At 42.2% G+C, this 20,097-nt stretch overlaps 1 protein-coding gene and 1 long non-coding RNA gene across 3 annotated transcripts in view; one reads left to right on the top strand and one right to left on the bottom strand.

The window, feature by feature from the left end:
* FBN1 (fibrillin 1) overlaps window positions 1-20,097 on the top strand; it is a 222,963-nt gene that overhangs the window by 200,736 nt on the left and 2,130 nt on the right. The window contains exons 53-64 of one of the 2 annotated variants that reach the window (XM_072808371.1): window positions 146-265; window positions 2,105-2,227; window positions 3,318-3,449; window positions 5,386-5,511; window positions 6,067-6,273; window positions 7,890-8,015; window positions 8,261-8,383; window positions 10,358-10,474; window positions 10,776-10,904; window positions 11,888-12,007; window positions 16,820-17,051; window positions 19,540-19,714. In XM_072808371.1, the coding sequence (XP_072664472.1) occupies window positions 146-265; window positions 2,105-2,227; window positions 3,318-3,449; window positions 5,386-5,511; window positions 6,067-6,273; window positions 7,890-8,015; window positions 8,261-8,383; window positions 10,358-10,474; window positions 10,776-10,904; window positions 11,888-12,007; window positions 16,820-17,051; window positions 19,540-19,714 (1,730 nt within the window). Of the gene's footprint in view, window positions 1-145; window positions 266-2,104; window positions 2,228-3,317; window positions 3,450-5,385; window positions 5,512-5,896; window positions 6,010-6,066; window positions 6,274-7,889; window positions 8,016-8,260; window positions 8,384-10,357; window positions 10,475-10,775; window positions 10,905-11,887; window positions 12,008-16,819; window positions 17,052-19,539; window positions 19,715-20,097 lie in introns of those variants that run through there. The other variant, XM_072808372.1, reaches the window with a different exon arrangement.
* LOC140622699 (uncharacterized) overlaps window positions 1-20,097 on the bottom strand; it is a 39,237-nt gene that overhangs the window by 17,266 nt on the left and 1,874 nt on the right. The window contains exons 2-5 of the long non-coding RNA XR_012022391.1: window positions 17,271-17,448; window positions 13,125-13,219; window positions 3,099-3,166; window positions 2,245-2,360 (exon numbers count right to left, since the gene is read on the bottom strand). This is a non-coding gene — a long non-coding RNA (uncharacterized lncRNA). The remainder of the gene's footprint in view (window positions 1-2,244; window positions 2,361-3,098; window positions 3,167-13,124; window positions 13,220-17,270; window positions 17,449-20,097) is intronic.

The raw sequence follows: 20,097 nt of genomic DNA, 5'->3' as shown, positions 1-20,097 counted from the left end.
ACATGTACTCCTTTCTTGCGAAGGCAGAATGAAGATAAAACAAGATGCCACTGATCAAAGTGCTCCCATAGAGTGAGAGGTACTATTTGACTCCAAGTCCATTTTTTTCTTAGTTCATAATGTCTTGAATACTTCTTGCTTGCAGATACTGATGAATGTTCTGTGGGCAATCCTTGTGGAAATGGAACCTGCAAGAATGTGATTGGAGGTTTTGAATGTACCTGTGAGGAGGGATTTGAGCCTGGTCCAATGATGACTTGTGAAGGTAAGCCTCTTTGCAGAATAGTTGGTTACATGTTCTGGTCCTGTCTTAATAAAGGACCTGATATTAAATACCACTCAGTGTGTATAGAAGAAAGAACATCTAGGCCTAATGGGCCATACCCTTATTCTCCTGAAAAAGGTGGAAGTGGTTCGTGGCACAAATTACACTGCGTAATATGCAGAGTTCTTTTTGCTGTCTCCCTACTGCAAGTATTTGGATAGAACTCCTGTCTTGTTTGCTACCTTCCTTCTTATTTTCCATTTTCCCCTTCTTTTTCTTTCTTCATCTCCCATGTTCCCTCACTTTTTCCTTTCTACTTACAGAAACATCTGACATAACTACTAACATCCTATAGCCATCTGGGGACAATTACAGCAAAAGAGTTGCCTATGCTCTGTAAGCATCTATCAGTATGCCTAGTGAGCTAGATGTATGGAGAGAAGGGAAGGAGAGGGAGTGTCTAGAACAGTGGGTCTCAAAGGGTGGTCCCTGGATCAGCCACATCAGTATCACCTGGGAACTTGTTAGAGATACTGATTTTCAGGCCTCATCCCAGACATCCTGAATGAGAAACTTGAGTGGAGCCTAGTAGCCCTCCAGGTAATTTTGATACACTCTCAAGTCCAGACCACTGGTCACAAAAGAGAATGAAAGGGAGGTGAAAGTGAAGGATAAAAATGGACGTATCTATCTATCTAACTATAGAATGGACATCTATATCTATATATAATGGACATATATATCAACATATATATATATATACACACACACACCAATATATAATAGATACATCTTTAATGAAAAGAGAGTTTTTTATTAGAGATATGTCCTATCAATACCCATTGTCCTAGCTGTTGCTGAATTTTTAAAGGCTATGACTAAATATAATTTAGGGTCTCGGGCAGCCCCGGTGGCTCAGCAGTTTAGCGCCACCTTCAGTCCAGGGCATGATCCTGGAGACCTGGAATCAAGTCCCACGTCAGGCTCCCTGCATGGAGCCTGCTTCTCCCTTTGCCTGTGTCTCTGCCTCTCTCTCTGTGTGTGTCTCTCATGAATAAATAAAATCTTTAAAAAAAAAAAAAAAAAGCCAGGGTTTCACTGATGTTCTCAGTCAGCATCATTGGACTTAGAAACATGATAATCAAGATGGTCTGTTTTAACCCTGCTTTTCCAAAATGTATTTGGATGCTTCCAAACTATGAAATCTGTAGAAATCACTTTTATCTATTAACAGCAAAGTCATGGCTATTTAAGGTCACGACTTGGACATCAGTATAAACTTTCCATAAGTATAAAATTATTCAGAACACCATTTGCTTGGGCACAAGAATCACTGTTATTTTACAGGACCCTCTTTTATATGGGGAAGGGGAGCTGCTTAACAGTATTGGGTGGGTCTGCTTCTGTTCTGATTGTAATTGACTTCGCAATTGTTTTGACTAAATGGGGGTAAAACTGACTCCCACCCTATGTGACTTCAGGGAATGGCAAGTGATCAACTTGAGACTTCAAAGCCAGAATTTCAGAAAGGCTCCCTATATGTAGGGTGGTCTATAATTTCTCATCCATCTAGATAACGTTAATAATACTTATACCAGGACAATAAGCCAGAACTGGGACTATGCTAGGAGAACTATGCTAGGAGAACCAGGACACCTGATCATTTTCCCTATACCAATTATAAAAAAGCCAACTCATTTTATGATTCTTTGGAAACCAGTGATTGCTTGGTATATCCATATTGATGACAATGAAGCATTTCAACTTTTGATTAAAATAGGTTTTTTTTTTTTGGTTGATGCCCATGATACATTATTTTCCATGCTCCTTCTGCTGCAGATATAAACGAATGTGCTCAGAATCCTCTGCTCTGTGCTTTCCGGTGTGTAAACACTTATGGGTCATATGAATGCAAATGTCCCGCTGGATATGTTCTGAGAGAAGATAGAAGGATGTGCAAAGGTGAGACATCATTTTACCTGGGGGGCTCTCACTCTACCATGGGAAATGTCTCTCCAAAGCTTCTATTAGTAGAGAAAGACTGGGGATCAGGGAACTCTTCCATAGTCCATGGACAATATGGGATCATCATTGCCTATAGTATGATAATAATAAATTAGTTAAATAATATTTTTTTAAAAAAATCTCCATCACTGAGGATGTTATATTCCAAGAATAGGGATAGCATATGGAATCCACGTTAGTTAAATAATTTCCATTTAGTAAGTAAATGCTTACTGAATGCCTGCAATTACGTGGTTCTGGACTAGGTTCTGCTACACAAAATTATATAAATCATGGGCTCCCGAAAGAGCACTGATTTGCTCCTCCAAGGTCTTAAATGAGCAGCTACTTGTTCTCTTCAGATGACTTGAATAGGATTTTTATTGAAGGTGAACAGATTTCCTAAGAGCTCTACATCACATGCAGGATAAGTCCAAATTTTCCAGCTCAGACCATGTAAAGGAGAAAGATAAAGAGAGGGAAATGCAGTAGGGCAACAAGGAAAGAAGACCTGTGCACGCCAGAAAAAAGGAAATGAGAAAAGGAAGAACCAGGAGAGAATATGATATACATGAATGTTTGTCTTTTCCTCAAAGTATTAAAACCAAAGTTTGCATTATATAATAATTATTCTAATCATATTAATAATAATAAAATCAGATATATTAATATTACATAAAATTTCATATATTACTATAATGATTATAATGGAATTTGTGGTTAATTATACCATATTGTAAGTATAATGCTGTTATAATTATTATGAAAGTTTTATAGGAGGCCCTTTTAGTAGAATTCATCAAAAAGAATTAACAGCCATGCTACCTACCTTTGAAGAGGTTGTCAGGGAATAATTTCTTCATCAAGTTCAAAGGTGGTTAGAAGACTCCTTCCCATCTTAGGAGGCCAGCACCCACAGTACAAAAGGAAACAGGTTCACATGGAAATAAGTGTAAATCAAAACTGATGACTTGATACCATCTCATGCTTAAAACACAGGAAATTAATGCAGCTGCTTTTATAATTCGCGGTTGTGTGTTCTCTCCAGATGAGGATGAGTGTGAAGAGGGCAAACACGACTGTGCTGAGAAGCAGATGGAGTGCAAGAACCTCATTGGCACATACATCTGCATCTGTGGACCTGGCTATCAGCGGAGACCTGATGGAGAGGGCTGCGTAGGTAAGGGACTCCTGGCCCCAGGAGCTTCAAGTAAGTCAGAAGTAACAAGTGACAAAAGGAACCTAGATTCTGAGTCCCTGTGGGCAATGTGTTCTTCTTGGCCAGAGCCATCTTCCCTCTCTACTTCACTCATGCCACCATTTCCCTTAGAGAGCCCCTTGCCTCTTGATTACCTCTGAGTTCCACGAGCACTGTTACTCTCTCCCTGCCTCTGTTCTCAGCCCATTTCACTGCCAGGATTTGGCAGCAGGTGTCTCCTCTATTTCTTTCCTTTACTTCCTAAACTTTCTGTTGTTTCAGGGTAAGTTCTCTTCACCATACTGGAATGTCTTTCTATTGACCCAACTTTGCTGTTCACACTCTGACACTCTGTTCGCACAGAGGCCAGGTCCCTCTGAACCAGAAATAGCACTAAACTAAGGGGATCTTCCTCCAGAGAGTCTCTTCTTGTCTAGAGTAGGGCCCAGGCACTGGCATCTCTTAAAGCCTCCTTGGTGATTGTACTGTGAAGCCTCCATTGAAAATCACAGCTCCAGACCCTGGGTTGGCAAACTACAGCCCAGGGGTCAGATCCAGCCTGTTAGCCTGCTGCCTATGTTTGTAAATAATGTCATATTGCAGCGGAGCTGTAACCATCCATTTATACATCGTCCATGGCACTCTCATGCCACAATGGCAGAGCAGAATAGAGTGAAGGCAACAGAGACCTATGGCCTGCAAAACTTAAAACAGTTACAATATATAATAAAGTAATACTGTAATATCACTACAATTTAGAGTAAAAATTTCCTAACCTCTGGTTTAGATAGTCCATACAGGTGAAAATTACCAGAAAGTTCCCATATGCTTCCTGTTGATTTTTAATGATCAGTGACACCAGAAAAATAAATCTTATGCTATCAGCCAAGAAGCTTAAGAATCTCATTGCTGCCTAACCCTGTAAGATACAGAATTAAACAGTAATTGAAGAACAGACTTTAAAAGCACAGAAAAAGTGTTTGGACACTAGCTCTTCCAGGTTCAGTGGTTCTCAGCCCCAGTTGCACACTGGAATCACTTGGAGAACTCAGGTCCCGCCCTAGACATTCTGATTTAATTGATCAGGGGATAGCATGGGATGGGGATTTTTAGCCTATTTCAACAGCACTGTAGCTGTCATCTCCCAAGTCTGCCTCTCATAATGAGATCCCTGCCTCGGGGGTTCAGAACTATTCTACATGGCATGTACCTAAGCAAGTCTATTTATAATCTTTCTAAAAAATCATCAGATCATTCTAAGAACCTCCAGTTTGTTTTAATGCTTTTTTTTTTAAAGCTGGGAGACTGGACTGTTTCTCAGTAATATTGTTGAAATATTACAATAAACCTAATCTATGTTGAATTGGAAGAATATGTTAGGCAAACTCTCAGGTCAGAACTGACCAATCACAGACTTATTCTGATGAAGTATAATATTCCTGTAACACAGGATCTTTTTTTTTTCCTCCTTCACTTGAAATAATCCTTTGGGAATCTTTTATATGAACAGATACTGAAAATCTTTAATTTTTATTAAGTGAAAAACTGTACATAAAATGCTGCCATCTACATTTAAGTGTATCAGCGTGCCATCAAATATGTTTTTAAAGGACAGAGGAACACAAGTACACAGATACATGCACATATATATTTGCTTGTATATGCGAAATCCATTTCTAGAAGGATACGTAAGAAACCGGCATTGGCCTGGTTGCCTCCCAGGAGGGGAGTTTGGTGGCTAAGGAAGCGGGAAGGAAGGGATACTTTTGCTGAATATTCTATTATACCTTTTGAATTGGGAACCACTTTCAGAGGTTATCTCTTCACAAACTAAATTGGAAAAAAGAAAGACTCCATCCTTTGTGCAAAGGGGTAAGATGACTGCTCTTGTTCTTGCTCTTTCCATTAAACCCCACAGATGAGAATGAGTGTCAGACTAAGCCGGGGATCTGTGAGAATGGGCGCTGCCTCAACACGCGGGGGAGCTACACTTGTGAATGCAGTGACGGCTTCACCCCCAGCCCTGCCCAGGATGAGTGCCTTGGTAAGTACAGACAACAGGATGCTTTCACAACCCAACCTTCGCGCTGGGATGCTTGTCGCCCAGATCTCTGATCTGAAAGAATAGACATTGTGAAAATTTGAGAAGGGTTCATATTTTGGAAATGACTTAATGACCGTGATGGCCCATGGGGCTTAGCACCACCCTGCAGCTAAATTCTTCCTTTGCTAATTGTATCAATGAATCACTTGTTTGGAATTTCTTTCTCCCTGCCTTTTTAAGCTTTAGGTGCTCAGGATCAGTTTCCATGTGTTTTTCTGCTCCTCTTTTTTTCAATAGCATGACCACTCCTCCATATTTCTGGGAGCAGAGAGAGTTGTAAACTTGCATAGGCCACTGACTGAATTTCTTGTCTTGTTTCCTTCAGACGTCATCCTTTCTCTCTTACTGCTGTTTCCAGCTTTCCCTTCTCGCTTCTTCTCACCCAGGGTAAAGTGTTACATCCTTTTTGGGTTTTATATTTAACCAAATTCTTAGTACCTTGTTACGCTCTTAAAATTCCCTAAAATCCTCTTTGCAATATAATGTCCCTTCCAGACAACCGGGAAGGGTACTGCTTCACGGAGGTGCTCCAAAACATGTGTCAGATCGGCTCAAGCAACAGGAACCCTGTCACCAAGTCTGAATGCTGCTGTGATGGAGGGAGAGGCTGGGGCCCCCACTGTGAGATCTGTCCTTTCCAGGGCACTGTGGCCTTCAAAAAACTCTGCCCCCATGGCCGCGGATTTATGACCAACGGAGCAGGTATTTCCTTTCGTTCTGATTGAAGTGAAGCAGGTAATTCACTTATGATCCAAAAATACTTGCAGGGAATCTGCTTGTTTTATGGAAAACAGTTGAGAATGTGGAATCTACAGTATAGGCTTAGGCTGAATTGCATGGTTTTCATCAACCAAAACTCTTTATTTATAGTATTTTAGGTGTTCAAGGTCAGCTTGCCAAAGTTGTGCTTGGGTCCCTGCCTCTGCATCACAAGGAATCCCTGACTTTTTAAACAGAAGTTTGTTATAAGTCAGTTATTGGTTACTCAGAATGTAATTTTTTTAGATAAACTTTGGAATAAATGATCACTAAATTCCTAGACTAGTCCACCAGTATGCATTTTAACTCATAAAATTGGCTGGAATATGCTGCATGAAAGAAATATAAACAATGCTGATATACTGGCAATTAAAACACAACTGCCTCTGGAAAAGTTCCAGCTGCTTTCACCTGGTAGACATGGAGGAGGCTGTCAGGGTGTGTGAGGTAGCTCTGGAGAAGACTCCCAGGCCTGTGGTTCTCACCAGTAAACTGCACTTGTTTCCAGTCTCCTAAAATGAACAGAGAGAGAGACTTCTCGAGCTCCATGGGAAGGAACTGGAAGTGAGAGGGGAGAAAGGAGAGAAAGCAGGATTTGTGTTGATGTTAGAAAGACGTGGCTAAAGGTAGAATAACAGAACTGGATGTGGAAAGACACAGAGCTGGATTAGACGGGGTGACCAAAAGCAATTTATGTCTCTTCCAAAGATGTGAAAATGAGATGGTGGATGAGACCTGTTTCTCGAGACCAGGGAGGGCAGGCAAAATTACATTTCAGGGTAAATTGGAAGAGTTAGGATAAATAACATTTGTTGGTATAATATGGTTGTTTGGCAATCGAAGGCTATGAAGTCATTTGGCATTGGTGCCCCAGCAAGCAGTAGGGAGCTAGATGGGTCACGATGTGAAAGGACAGTGGCTTTAATGCTCAACAGTGCATATTGACCAGATCTTTCTCCCTGGGGTTGAACTGTGAATAAGGGTCTCTCTTCCTTATCAGGCTGTGAAAATTCAGCCCAGAGATCCAGCCCGGAGTCCTAGTGCTTCCCTCACCAAAGGAAGTTTGGTCCCATTTCCTCAGTAGTATGCAATTTGATATTTTTCAGGATTAACTTTACAGCAAAAAGAATGGAAGGAAACCTCCCTCCTTATCTTGGACATATAATATTAGAAAAAAAATGGCATTTTCTTGTCAAACGAGTCTACTGCTATGATCCATTTATGAGAGGTCAGCAGGAGGCAAGGTTGATGGCATAAGATAGAGCAAGGAGCCGGATATGCCTGGAAGAGACAGATGTCTGGGGACCCAGAAGGGAAAATTACAACTATAGAAAACTGATTATTTTTAAAGTGTTCCCCTAGCCTGATTAGTTATTATACTATCATCCAGTGCAGTTATTCATTTATTACCATTACAGATGAAATTTACACTGTCATCCCTTTGGTTTCATTTCTCAGGTCCATGAGATGTTAACACAGTTTATTAGTATTTATAGTGAGGTCACCCCCTGCATACATGTTTCATAATGTCTTTATTTTAACTTCTGTTACATTAACAGATATTGATGAATGCAAGGTTATTCATGATGTTTGTCGAAATGGGGAGTGTGTCAACGACAGAGGATCCTATCATTGCCTATGTAAAAATGGCTACACTCCAGATATAACTGGAACTTCCTGTGTAGGTAAGTGCTCTGCCTTTGATGTTTGGGTTTATTCTGAGGGGAAATTGTATATTATGGGAAAAAAATATAAAGTCCTCAAACTGAACATCTTAAAAGGCCCTGTAATTTCATAGGAAAACATAAGACAGTGATTGCAGACAACACAGAGTTTTTTTCTTTCCTCAAAGCTGAAATTCTCTGTTAGACCCGATGGGTACTGATCATCATTATAGATGGACAATCACACTGTATCGTTTTGATCATAGATCTGAATGAGTGCAACCAGGCCCCCAAACCCTGCAATTTTATCTGCAAAAACACAGAAGGGAGTTTCCAGTGTTCCTGCCCGAAAGGCTACATCCTGCAGGAGGATGGAAGGAGCTGCAAAGGTAAAGTGAAATTTGCCTGTACCCTCTCACCTGTCTCCTGAGCATGTTTTTGCGTTCCTTGTACATTTGAAGAATCCAGAGGCAAGCTCGCCACAGGCAAGAGGTGCTTCCCTGGGGTTAGTACCTCCCTGGAATCTCCCTGCCACCCTTCTCCTAGGCTGGATGGATGGAGGCTGAGGCCAGGAAGATTGGGGTTGGGGGAACAGTGGCAGCCTCCATCCTCATGACCCACCCCTTGGGTATCCATGGGGGCTTCCCATGATGGTCTCAGAGTGGGGCCAGGGGTCTAAGGCTCAGGTGGAGCAGATTCCTAATATATTACTTCCTTTCTGCTTTCCATTATTCTATTTATGTAGTTAATCAATTCAGCAGCTACAGAGCCCAGGTCTCTGGTATTGTCCTACCTCAGATTAATTACTGCCTAAAAGACATTGTGCCCAATTAAGTAAACCCTTTGTCTAGGTTTTTGTTCTGTGAAAGAGGACCACTCTTGCCCTCCATGATCTTATGTGAGCCATAAGTATCACAAAGAATTAAGCAGCAGCAGAACTCTATGCAGAAATCAGTCCCTCCTCAACTAGAAGTTATCTTTTGCAAAATTCTGTTGGTGTAAATTTACTCCTAGAAACATCTTCTCAACAGTAAGAGCTTCACATATTGACTGAAGAGCACAAGACTATCAGACTTAAGGGTAACTTTGAAAATGAGGGGTTTGGAGAAGGAAAGGTAGACCAGATCTCAGAACAAATGTTGGAGCGTTTCCGCCATGAAGGGTTGTCAGAGTAAAAGGAAAGTAAGAAAAGTTAAGTGATGGGGCAGAGTGAAAGTGGAGAGCAGAGGGAAGTAGGACCCTCAGCTCCATTCTTGTGTCTGCTGGAAAAAGAGAGTTAAGAGACCTGTAACACAGGATGACATGATGAACAATGTCTGAGGTTTTCCTATGCAGCACAAATCTTATATAATCCTGTAATTTGGGGAGAGGAAGTCGAGAGACCTACTTAAAAATTCTGACTATCTTGGGGATCCCTGGGTGGCGCAGCGGTTTAGCGCGGCATGGAGCCTGCTTCTCCCTCTGTGTCTCTTCCTCTCTCTCTTTCTCTCTCTCTGTTGTCTCTCATGAATAAATAAATAAAATCTTTTAAAAAATCTATCTTAATAAAGTTGTTTATACCCTTGTTCTTCTTACACATAGAACTTAATCTCCATCTGTGCATCACAGTGAGCTCTGGGCAGTGTGAGGCTATAACTCAGAGCCATAAACTTACTCATGTAAATAGAGAACCAAATTAAAGAGAAAATATCTCTCAGTGTATATATTATCTATGCCAAGCAAAACAAATTTACAGTCTTTTTCCAGCCTGTGGGGAGAAAATCCTCAGAAAGGTCTAGCAATTAATAGATGAAAAATGGAAATTAAATATATAGAGGTAACATTGTTTTTTCACAACGTATCAAACACACCAGCGATGCTGTGTTTATGGGTTCCAGAGTGAGCAGAGAAGCAACACGATTCCTACAGATCCCCTCAAAACATAAGGCCCTTCCTCCTGCTCTTCTCATGACATTTAGATTCTTCCACATACTTGGCATGTTGGACTGAAGATCAAACCCAGTGGTACAGATACATGTACTATGAAAACTGACAGGAAAGAGGCTCAAAGGATGCCCAGGGGAGATGTGGGACCAGCACTTCCCCCATGAGAGCCGGGTAGGATCCAGATAAGAGGAGACAAGGGGAAACAAGATGTTCCTGGAGGTGAGAACAGCAGCAAGTGCCGCTGTTCTCAACATGTTGTAGTTAGAAAACAGGGAAAGAAATCACTGAGCTGTCTCTCTCACCTGTGTGTCTCTTCTGGCCAGGGTTGAGACATACAAGTCAGAAACTCAGAACTACTTCCTAGGGCAGTGGATAGGTACCTGTGCTAGCAGTTCAACTCTAATACTCATATTACTTGTTGTTGTTTTTTTTAATAGATCTTGATGAATGTGCCACTAAACAGCACAACTGCCAGTTCCTGTGTGTTAACACCATTGGCAGCTTCACTTGTAAATGTCCTCCCGGATTTACACAACACCATACTGCCTGCATTGGTAAGTGGGAGAGAAGAAAACTCGAGAGGAAAGGTAGCTACTCCTTTAAGGAATCATTCTCTGGTTCCTCTGCTATTGGAAGAAGATGATAAAGGAGTCAAAAAAGAAGATGTGTGTGTGTGTGTGTGTGTGTGTGTGTGTGTGTGTGTGTGTGTGTATGTGTATGCCTGCACGCACCTGTACGTGAAAAGTTACTGGCCTTATTTGACCTTTTTCTGAGTGAATCGTCCCTCTCTCCCTTTCAACAACAGAAAGAGAGCTTCAGTGAACTTTAATTCTCTTCCCTCATTGCTTCTTATAGATAACAATGAATGCACTTCTGACATCAACTTGTGTGGGTCTAAGGGTATTTGCCAGAATACTCCAGGGAGCTTCACCTGTGAATGCCAGCGGGGATTCTCACTTGATCAGAGTGGTGCCAGCTGTGAAGGTGGGTAGGATCCTCAGCCAGATGCAGCTGCTAAGTCCCAGTGGAGGTAGTCTGTGACGTTCAGAACCTTCATCATCATCCTCTAAGAGATACCAGAACTGAGCAGAGGGAGAACACCCAACTGAAGATGGGAAATATTTCATGGGGTTGGCACAGGTGTCCTATCTTAGAGACCCATCTTTTTTTTTTTTTTTTTTTTAAAGATTTTATTTATTTATTCATGATAGTCACACAGAGAGAGACAGAGAGGCAGAGACACAGGCAGAGGGAGAAGCAGGCTCCATGCACCGGGAGCCCGACGTGGGATTCGATCCCGGGTCTCCAGGATCGCGCCCTGGGCCAAAGGCAGGCGCCAAACCGCTGCGCCACCCAGGGATCCCAGAGACCCATCTTTTGTCTCATGCTTATCATGTCTATAACATGTGCCTTTCCTCAACTTATCAAGGCCTTTTCTACTCCATTAGTAATGTAATATAATAGGGCATGAATTAGTCCAGAAAAATAGCTAGGTTCCTGAATTTGATTCATTAATATTCTGGTCATTGGATCCAGATCCATAAAAGGATTCCCCTAATGTGGATTAAATAAATGAAGAAGGACTCCTCTGATAATATGTAATTAAAATATAAATTTTTTTTGTTTCCTTTTTGTATTGACATCTTTTAGTCTCTAATCCCGGCACAAATAAGCAAATACAAATAATTTACACAGCTATCCCATAGAGTACTCTTGTGCCTTCCGTTAATTTCGCCATCATTTTCATTTGTAGACTTTACTGGGAATATCTGAATGTCTTTCTCCTTGGACTTATCAAAACCTCCAGAGCACATAATCTTGTAGTGTTGGTGGTAAAATAATTTTTAGTGGTCAGATTTCTTATTAAAATCACCTTTCCCATTACTGTGCCTATAAATGTTGCTTCTAAGAACAACTCCGAGACAAGGGTTGATGTGGCTTAAAGGCGGCTCTACCTTTGTTTTCAGATGTGGATGAGTGTGAAGGAAACCATCGCTGCCAGCACGGCTGCCAGAACATCATCGGAGGCTACAGGTGCAGCTGCCCCCAGGGCTATCTCCAGCACTACCAATGGAACCAGTGTGTTGGCAAGTAGTTTTTCCTTGTTACTAAGACAAAAATCACTACTGGCTCCTGTGAGTCAAAATAGTGCTTTCTTTCTGAAAACTTTAAACTTGTCATTAAATCAACAGATAGTCATTTAAAATTGCCCCAACCTGGTTGAAACCAGAGAGTTACAGCCTTTGCAAAATAGTAAACTGAGGAGAAAAAAATGACAAAAAATACTTTGAGAATATTGGAAATGAAATGCCCGTAGAATTCCTTCACTCTCAGTACCCCTGACACCCCTGCTCTTCTGCTGCATGTAGTCATTGGCCTACACTGGAGTTCTCTTCACATGAGGGCCAACAGAGTTCCTACCTCTAACTGAAAAATATCAGCCAGCCAAAGGCTATTTTGAGTGACTTTTGGCCTGCAGACAGAGAAGTCCCATTCAGCTCTACACACCTTTTGGGGCAGAGTGCAAGCAGCACACATGGCAAGTTTGTTCAGGTTGCTGAAAATTCTTTTGAAAATTAAGGGAGACCTACAGATTCATTAAATTGAAATTATGTCATTTTTGATTCCATAATGTCATGGGAAAGTCAGTCTTAGAGTGCATCAGAGAATCCAAGCACTCTGAGTTTAGAGGGACCTCAGATCCATCTAGCCCGAGCTCTTAGTTTTACTATAAAAACCTGAAATTCCAAGGAAGAAAATTAATCTGTCCTTAATCCTGGTTGTGGCACACCTGGAGCTAGAACCCCAGATTCTTAACTTCCTGATTTAGGACTGCCTTTCAAGTGTCATGTTGACTCTTTTTTTTTTTTTTTTTTCATTCAAGTATCTACGCCGCACCATGGTAAAGCTCGTGCTCAGATAACCTGTTCTAGCTGCCACACACCTGGGTATAGAGCCCTCCTTAGCAAAGACACAAGGATTACCACTTCCTGGGTGCTGCTCCACTACTCAGTGCTTCGCTTTATTCCAAATGAAGATGCATTTTGTGTGTTTTCATTTATCAAAACTGCATCTCTCTCATTTGGTTTGATACTTTTCAAGACACAGTTTTGTAGGAGTGAGTAGGATTGGCTAAAATGATGTCAGCGCTGGGAAAGTTTAGACTACACAACTTGCTGACCAGCCCTCCTTTCCTCTTCTTACCTTCAGTCTGGGGATAATGGAGATGGACAGGTCATGTCCTCGTTGCCCGGAGATTCTACTTTGGCCCCTTGAAGATCATCTCCCAGCTGGGTGTTCTAGAATAAATTAAGAAGTTGGAAGAGGCTTAGGGGTTTTTGATGCCTGAGAGATACTAGCCCAAACTGTGCTCATAACTCTTAAGAATTATAGCTATCCAAAATGAGTGTTGCCTTGAGCCAGAATGGCTTTCCTGAGCCATGCAGAGCAGAGCAGAGCTTTTGGACCAGACGTCTCTGGATTCTCAGTCCTGGGCAGCCAGGACTCTTAAAAGATGGATGGGTTTGGGGTCAGGGGCCACTGGATCTCATTGTTTTGTAGAAAATATCAAGCTTGCAGCTGCAGTTGGAGTTGAGCCAGAGAAAATTTGTAAAGAAAGCCCATCCTACATTCTGGAATTCTCCTAGCGGTCCTCTTCACACCATAGCTAACACATGCTCTGCAAGCCTAATGCTGTAGCCTTTGATTTAAGAGGACAGAGTTGATAGGTTTCAGTCTGCTTCTAAGGAGGGTTTTTTGGAGAATCTAATGTTTCAATAAAATTAAAATGTCTCTCTTTATAAAAAGGACAAAACCCTCCCCAATTTTTTGAAGATTTTATTTATTCATGAGAGAGAGAGGCAGACATAGGCAGAGGGGGAAGCAGGCTCCCTGCGGGGAGCCTGATGCTAGACTTGATCCCAGGACCCCAGGATCATGACCTGAGCCAAAGGCAGACACTCAACCCTGAGCCACCCAGGTGTCCCAACCCTCCCCAATTTTAAGTATTGACTGAGAGTAAAAGATTTTGGAGTACAGAAAAATTGCTCCGGGAGCCATTTGCTCTGGAGTGCACAGGATGAAAATGGTCAGAGTAGAGCAAAGCGTGTGAAACAAATCGTGTTTGCACATTGATGAGCAGGATAAGTGCACAGACTCTTTTCAAGCTGTAAACATTGAACATTTGCCAATTTCTTATCTTAATCCCTGCTCTGCTTGACCCCAGCTCTCTCATGCCGATAAGCAAGTTTAATTTAAACTTTGTTAGATTCTCAGAGAGTTTAGAAAAAAAAAAAAAGTAAAATAGAAAAGAATGTGAAAGGGGAGGGGAGAGTTCTTGACTGGGATGGATATTTATAGTAATGCAGATAGATGCCCAAAGCTAGAAAGAGCCTTAGAGATTATCTAGTCTGACCTCATTCCTGAAATATAAATCTTTCCCTAACCTCCCCAGTTATCCGAGTTTGACTTGAATACCATCTGGAAGGGCATTCTTTTTCTTCCAAGAAAGCCCAAATTTTGTATAGAAAAACTTTAATTCTTAGAAACATTTTTTTTTCATAGAAAATTACCTGTCCCCCCCCCCACTTCTAAACATTGGTCCTATTTTTGTCCTTTGGAACAATATGGAATGAATCTAAGTTTTATATTGATGGGTCTTATCCTACATATACAGACATGGGCTGCCTTAGAGGCTTATCTATCAGAGTCCCAGCAGGAAACCAATGGCTGAGTCCAATTAAAAGCACAGGATGAAGGAGAGGAGCCTGTTGATGCTCCATACAGGTCAGCTTCTGGGAGCTGAGGGCGGGTGAAGTCAGGAGATAGACATGGAGGGGCAAGGAGAAGATATCCAGCCCAGGGATAGTCTTTCCACCAAAGGAAGCACCCTCAGCTCCTCATTCATTCTTTGGTGCCCATGATCTCCATCAGATCTATCACATGTTTCATTTCTGCCTTAAAGTAAGGGGAAAAGAACAAAGGCAGTGGCATATTTAATTATTTCTGTAGGACCCTGAAGTCTAAATGACCTTGGGTGGATACTTGAGAGTCCTTGGATATAAAGGATCCTCAAACAGACCTGTCACTAGGCAGTGACTATAGCAGGCAGTTCAGTGAATGGGCTTTCTTATTGTGTATTTATTCCTTCCACATAGGAAAGAAGGAGGGAAGGAGAGAGGAAAAGGAGAGAGAGGGAAAGAGGGAGGAAAGGAAGGAAGGGAGGGAGGAAAGAAGGAAGAATATTATACATATGCAAGCACCCTGCCCCCACCATTTTACCCACCTGTTTTTCTAATTTAAGGACAGGTATTTTCGGGGTGTCTGGGTGGCTCAGTTGGTTAAGCATCCAACTCTTAGTCTCAGCTCAGGTCTTGATCTGAGTCATGAGTTCAAGCCCCACATTGGGCTCCATGCTGGGCATGGAGCCTACGGAAGGAAGGAAGAAAGGGAAAGGGAAAAGAAAAGTACAGATGTTTTCTTAGAAACAGTTTTGTTTTTTATAAAGGAATCAAAAAAGGTGAAACCAACTAAAAGACAAAGGAAGTACCAGTTTAAATGGTGCAGAGTCTCTTGAGAGACACTGACAAAAAGGCAAACACATGGCTTCTGCCATCAGACAGACCTTGGGTGTGCATCTCTGCCCAGCTGCTGCTGTTGGGAGATTTCAGAGAGGCTCCCAGGGCCTTACTTTCGTCATCTGTAAAACAGGGATTATAACACCTACTGCCCATGTTTGTTGGAAAGGTTGAGTAATGAATGGGAAGCACCTCATACTCTGCCGAGCAATGGTCATCTAACAAACATTAGTTACAAAAATGAAATAAATAAAAGTTAGTTACATTTTCCCTCCCCCTTCCATTGGCAGTGTTTGCTCAGTGAAGGTAAGGCCAATGGATGTGCATTCAAATGAATATATGCTTGAAAATGGGCTTTGGCAACTAAGGAATGTTTTACCAGCAAGCTTCCAACCTGCCCTACAAAGGCAGGCCTACAAAAATATATTAGAGATTTCAAAAAGGTATAAATTAGAAATAGCGAGATACTCAAGGTTTTCTCCCTCAAGCTGATTTTTTATAGTTCGATTTCTTTTTCCTGCTTTTTACTGTCAGACTTGGCAGGTGCCTACGGGTAGCCAGTCCTGCAGCATCTGTCTCTATTGTGGGTTTTTTCCAATTATTGCTCGTGAAGTCTGCACTGAATCTCTTCCAGCCATACTTTGCTTTAGACACGGCCCAGACACTCTGGGCAGGAGGCTGGTTTGGATAAGGGGGGGCCCATTCAGAGATGGGAGCAGACATACCAGAAGGCACTATTCATCCCCAGGACAAGCACCTGGGGGCTTTTGCAGATTTTTGCAAAGGAAGTGCAAGTGGGGCAGACACTTCCTGCAGGATGTCAGCCCTTGCCAGCCCTGCACATCCTGAAAAAGGACTGGGAAAGCAGCCTCTAGGAGTATGGTTGGTCTCTGCTTTGGAGATTGTCGTCCCGTTCATGGAGAGCTGGAAGGCTCCTTCCCTCCCACCCCGAACCTTGAACCTTAGCTCCAAACGAGATCCACGTGCTTCACAGAAGGCTCATGTGGAGCGGAACATACTAGTGTTGGCTTCAAATGAGACCTGGAATTTGTCGGTCCTTGGCATGCCATCCTCTAATGCACTCCACCTGGTACATTTGACCTCATCGACCACGTTTGCTCACCACGTGGCAAGAGGCCACATCCATTTCCACATCTTTCTCTCTCTCTCCCTCTCTCTCTCTCTCGTCCCTCTCCCCACCCCAGCCACCTCGGCCTGCCCTACCTTCCTGAGAGTGCTAGCTGAGGGCCAGCTGGCTGGCAGTCCCTGATGGAAATGCCTGGCTGGTGTCACACATGCCGTGTGTTCTGGTTTTCCCTGCAGATGAAAACGAATGCCTCAGCGCACACATTTGTGGAGGAGCCTCCTGTCACAACACCCTGGGAAGCTACAAGTGCATGTGCCCCGCCGGCTTCCAGTACGAACAGTTCAGTGGAGGGTGCCAAGACATCAACGAATGTGGCTCTGCACAAGCCCCCTGCAGCTATGGATGCTCCAATACTGAGGGTGGCTACCTGTGTGGCTGTCCACCTGGTTACTTCCGAATAGGCCAAGGGTAAGCGCTGCTCTTCCTGTTTGTGGCTAAAGGCTCTCTTGCTCCTGATTTCCTGAAGTATATGTAATTCCCAGTGACCCATCCTAGTTGAGGAAAGCCATGCTTTTTATAATCCTATAGTGCATTTGGTTAGCTCTGCAATGGTTTTAGGCTATTTCATATGAAAGGAGGCATCAAGATTTCTGGAAATTCATGGACTATGAAACTAATTGTAAATACCTTGATATATGTTTCTCTTTCTCATTCTCTTAATCTTCTTGTTGAAAATTGATTTCTCCAAAATGCGGGGGCCGACCCATGCCAAAACTGGACTCACATTGCACACTGCTGATCCCCCTCTTCTCCTGGGGCAAGCAGGATTCTGACTTGACATGAAATGCCTTCTCATCCTTCTACTCTTAGAATAAATCACAAAGATACCTGGTTTTTAAAATATATTTTACACCTCAGACTTAAGTTTACATTAAGAACTACCCAAAGAGCATGAAATATGAGAGTTAAAATAATTATGGTCTTCTCTAGGTAGAATACTTCACCACATTGTATGTGTGAGTGTTGGGGAAGGGAAGAGACATTTTTATTTTACTCAGTAATTTGAAAGTTTAGTGGCGAGTTTTCAAATATAGGTCTTCTTTCCCCTCTGAATTCATCTAGACTTGATGTCCATGTAGTTTTGTCTGTCCTGTTAAGGATTTCAATTTTTACCTTTTTCATTAGGAACACACAGACATGAAATACACACGCACACGTATGCAACCACACATACACATATATACAACCCACAAAATCATGTATTCCATAGTACAGGTACATGTATATATCAAGTTAATTTAATTTAGTGGCCTTTGATTTCTTGACACACAAACCTCAAGTGATTCATTTTGGGTCCATATAGGCTTGAAGGTAAAAGAATGTTTCATGGGAAGCACACAGAATGCCAGCAATAGGACACAAATTCCCAGATGTTTGTGTCTGGCTCTCAGTAGACTCATTCTTTATAAGTTGAATGCCAGAACCATTTTCCCAGCAAAAATTGTGACACTCCAAACTGGCTTCTGGCCAGTGGGACTTTGTAGTCACACTTCTTGTAAGTGCTGTTCAAGGGATACGAAAATACTGGAAAGGAGTTCTGAGAAAAGAAGCAAAGCATACAAATTTGAGGTTTTCCTTCCAATAACTTAATCATTATGTGAATGTATACATACACACATGATGAGCATTCATCATTTCATCCATTTTATTGTTTTTGCATGTTTCATGCTACAAGATGAAAGAAGAGGAAAGGAAATGTATTGGGCTCTGGCAGGATTGCAGAAAATAGTAGGAGCCCATATATTGCTGAAAACACAAAGAAGATTCTGCTTAAAAAGATTCTGCTTATTGGCATTATATTTTGAATCTTAAGGGCATAAAGGAAAATGGGTTATAAGAAAATAGACCAACTAATATAGAAAAAGAGAGATAGTTGGTCTTCATTATGACCCATTAATAGAAATCTAATCATTTGTAACCGTTTGGGCTTCTTTATAAATCACTAGAGTGGACCCTGCCCCAAAATAAAGACTTTTAGGATCATTCAGATATTTCAACACATTTTGAAAGAGGAGCCTGGTAAATACATTCCAAGAGGCCTATGAAATAGTAAGCAGAATAACAAAACAAGGTACTTGTGAAACATGCAAGCCTCCCTCTGTAATTTGGCTTTGATAACTGAAAGGCAAAGAAAAACAGCTGAACTAGTTCTCTCTTGGGCATGGGTTTGTTTATCCAGCCTCACATGAGTCAGAGCCAATGGCCCTAGTGGTTTTGAATGACTTGAAACAATTTCCCACAGTTGGGCAAGCTCTGATACATGCATCTTACACATTACACATCTTTACAGTTTGTGTCTAAGTCAACTTCAGTTCTACCTAGAACTTTATATTTTCAGTACCTTCAGCCATAGTGAGTGGTCAAATAGAAGAAATTGCTCAGAAACTGGAGTGATGAAAGCTGATGATTGTGGTTGTGGAAAGGGAGGCAGCAGTGATGGGGTCAGTGAAGCAGGAAGAGGGCAAGGAGCTCAATAGTAGTGGCTCATACCTTTCTCACTTTCTGGTTCATAAAAAGACGTTTTCCTTTAACCTTCCAATTCACATGGGCTCCCTCACCCCCCATTATTCCCCTGTTTCCACTCCATGTCCCCTCTCTGGCATAAGGACAGCAAATACCTGCCACAGTCGGGTTCAGAAATGAAGGGGAATATCAATATGTGACACAGGACCTTGAGAGATAGTAGAAAGAAATCAGCCAACCCCAGGAACTGGGACTCAGAACCTAAACACAGAGGACTTTATGTGGCTATCAGAACCAGCGTATCACCTAATGAACAAGAATCAATGGCTAAATGTCACTAGATGGGGGTCCATACTTCACCAGAACTCTTGTACCTCCTCCCATATCTCCCAGTTCTAATGAAAAAGGGCTGTGTTCCCCCCTTCCTCTATAGGCACTGTGTTTCTGGAATTGGCATGGGCCGAGGAGGCTCGGAGCCACCTGCCAGTGGTGAAATGGATGACAATTCTCTCTCCCCGGAGGCTTGCTATGAGTGTAAGATCAATGGCTACCCCAAACGAGGCAGGAAACGGAGAAGTGCAAATGAAACAGATGCCTCCAACATTGAGGTGGGTCAGAAGGTGGTTTCTCCTGATGTCTTCTGTTGCAGAAGAGCTTTCCAGATTCCTGTGGTTTCCTCCAAGGATGTTCCAAAGTGTGAAAAAGCTCCCTGGGGAGAAAATCCAGACATTCCCTGAGCTCTAGGCTACATTTTACAAGAGTCTGTGGGACTCTCTGGAGTTTCTTGCTGCTTTTAGGGAGTGGCCACTCGAAGGTTTTCACATACTTGCTCATTTCCTCTGTCTCGCCAAAGAGAAAGTCAAACACCCACCCAAAGTCTGCTGAAAGGAAAGGTCTGAGCTCCAGGACAGCAAGTGGGCAGAATAGTGAAGTGACATAGTGCTCTATCCATGGGGACGCCAAGTTCTGAAAGCTAGAGGCTCCTCTACTG

This window comes from Canis lupus, chromosome 32 (genome assembly GCF_048164855.1).
Source record: "Canis lupus baileyi chromosome 32, mCanLup2.hap1, whole genome shotgun sequence".
NCBI classification, from domain to species: Eukaryota; Metazoa; Chordata; class Mammalia; order Carnivora; family Canidae; genus Canis; species Canis lupus.
This window is presented reverse-complemented; position numbering and strand designations above follow the sequence as displayed.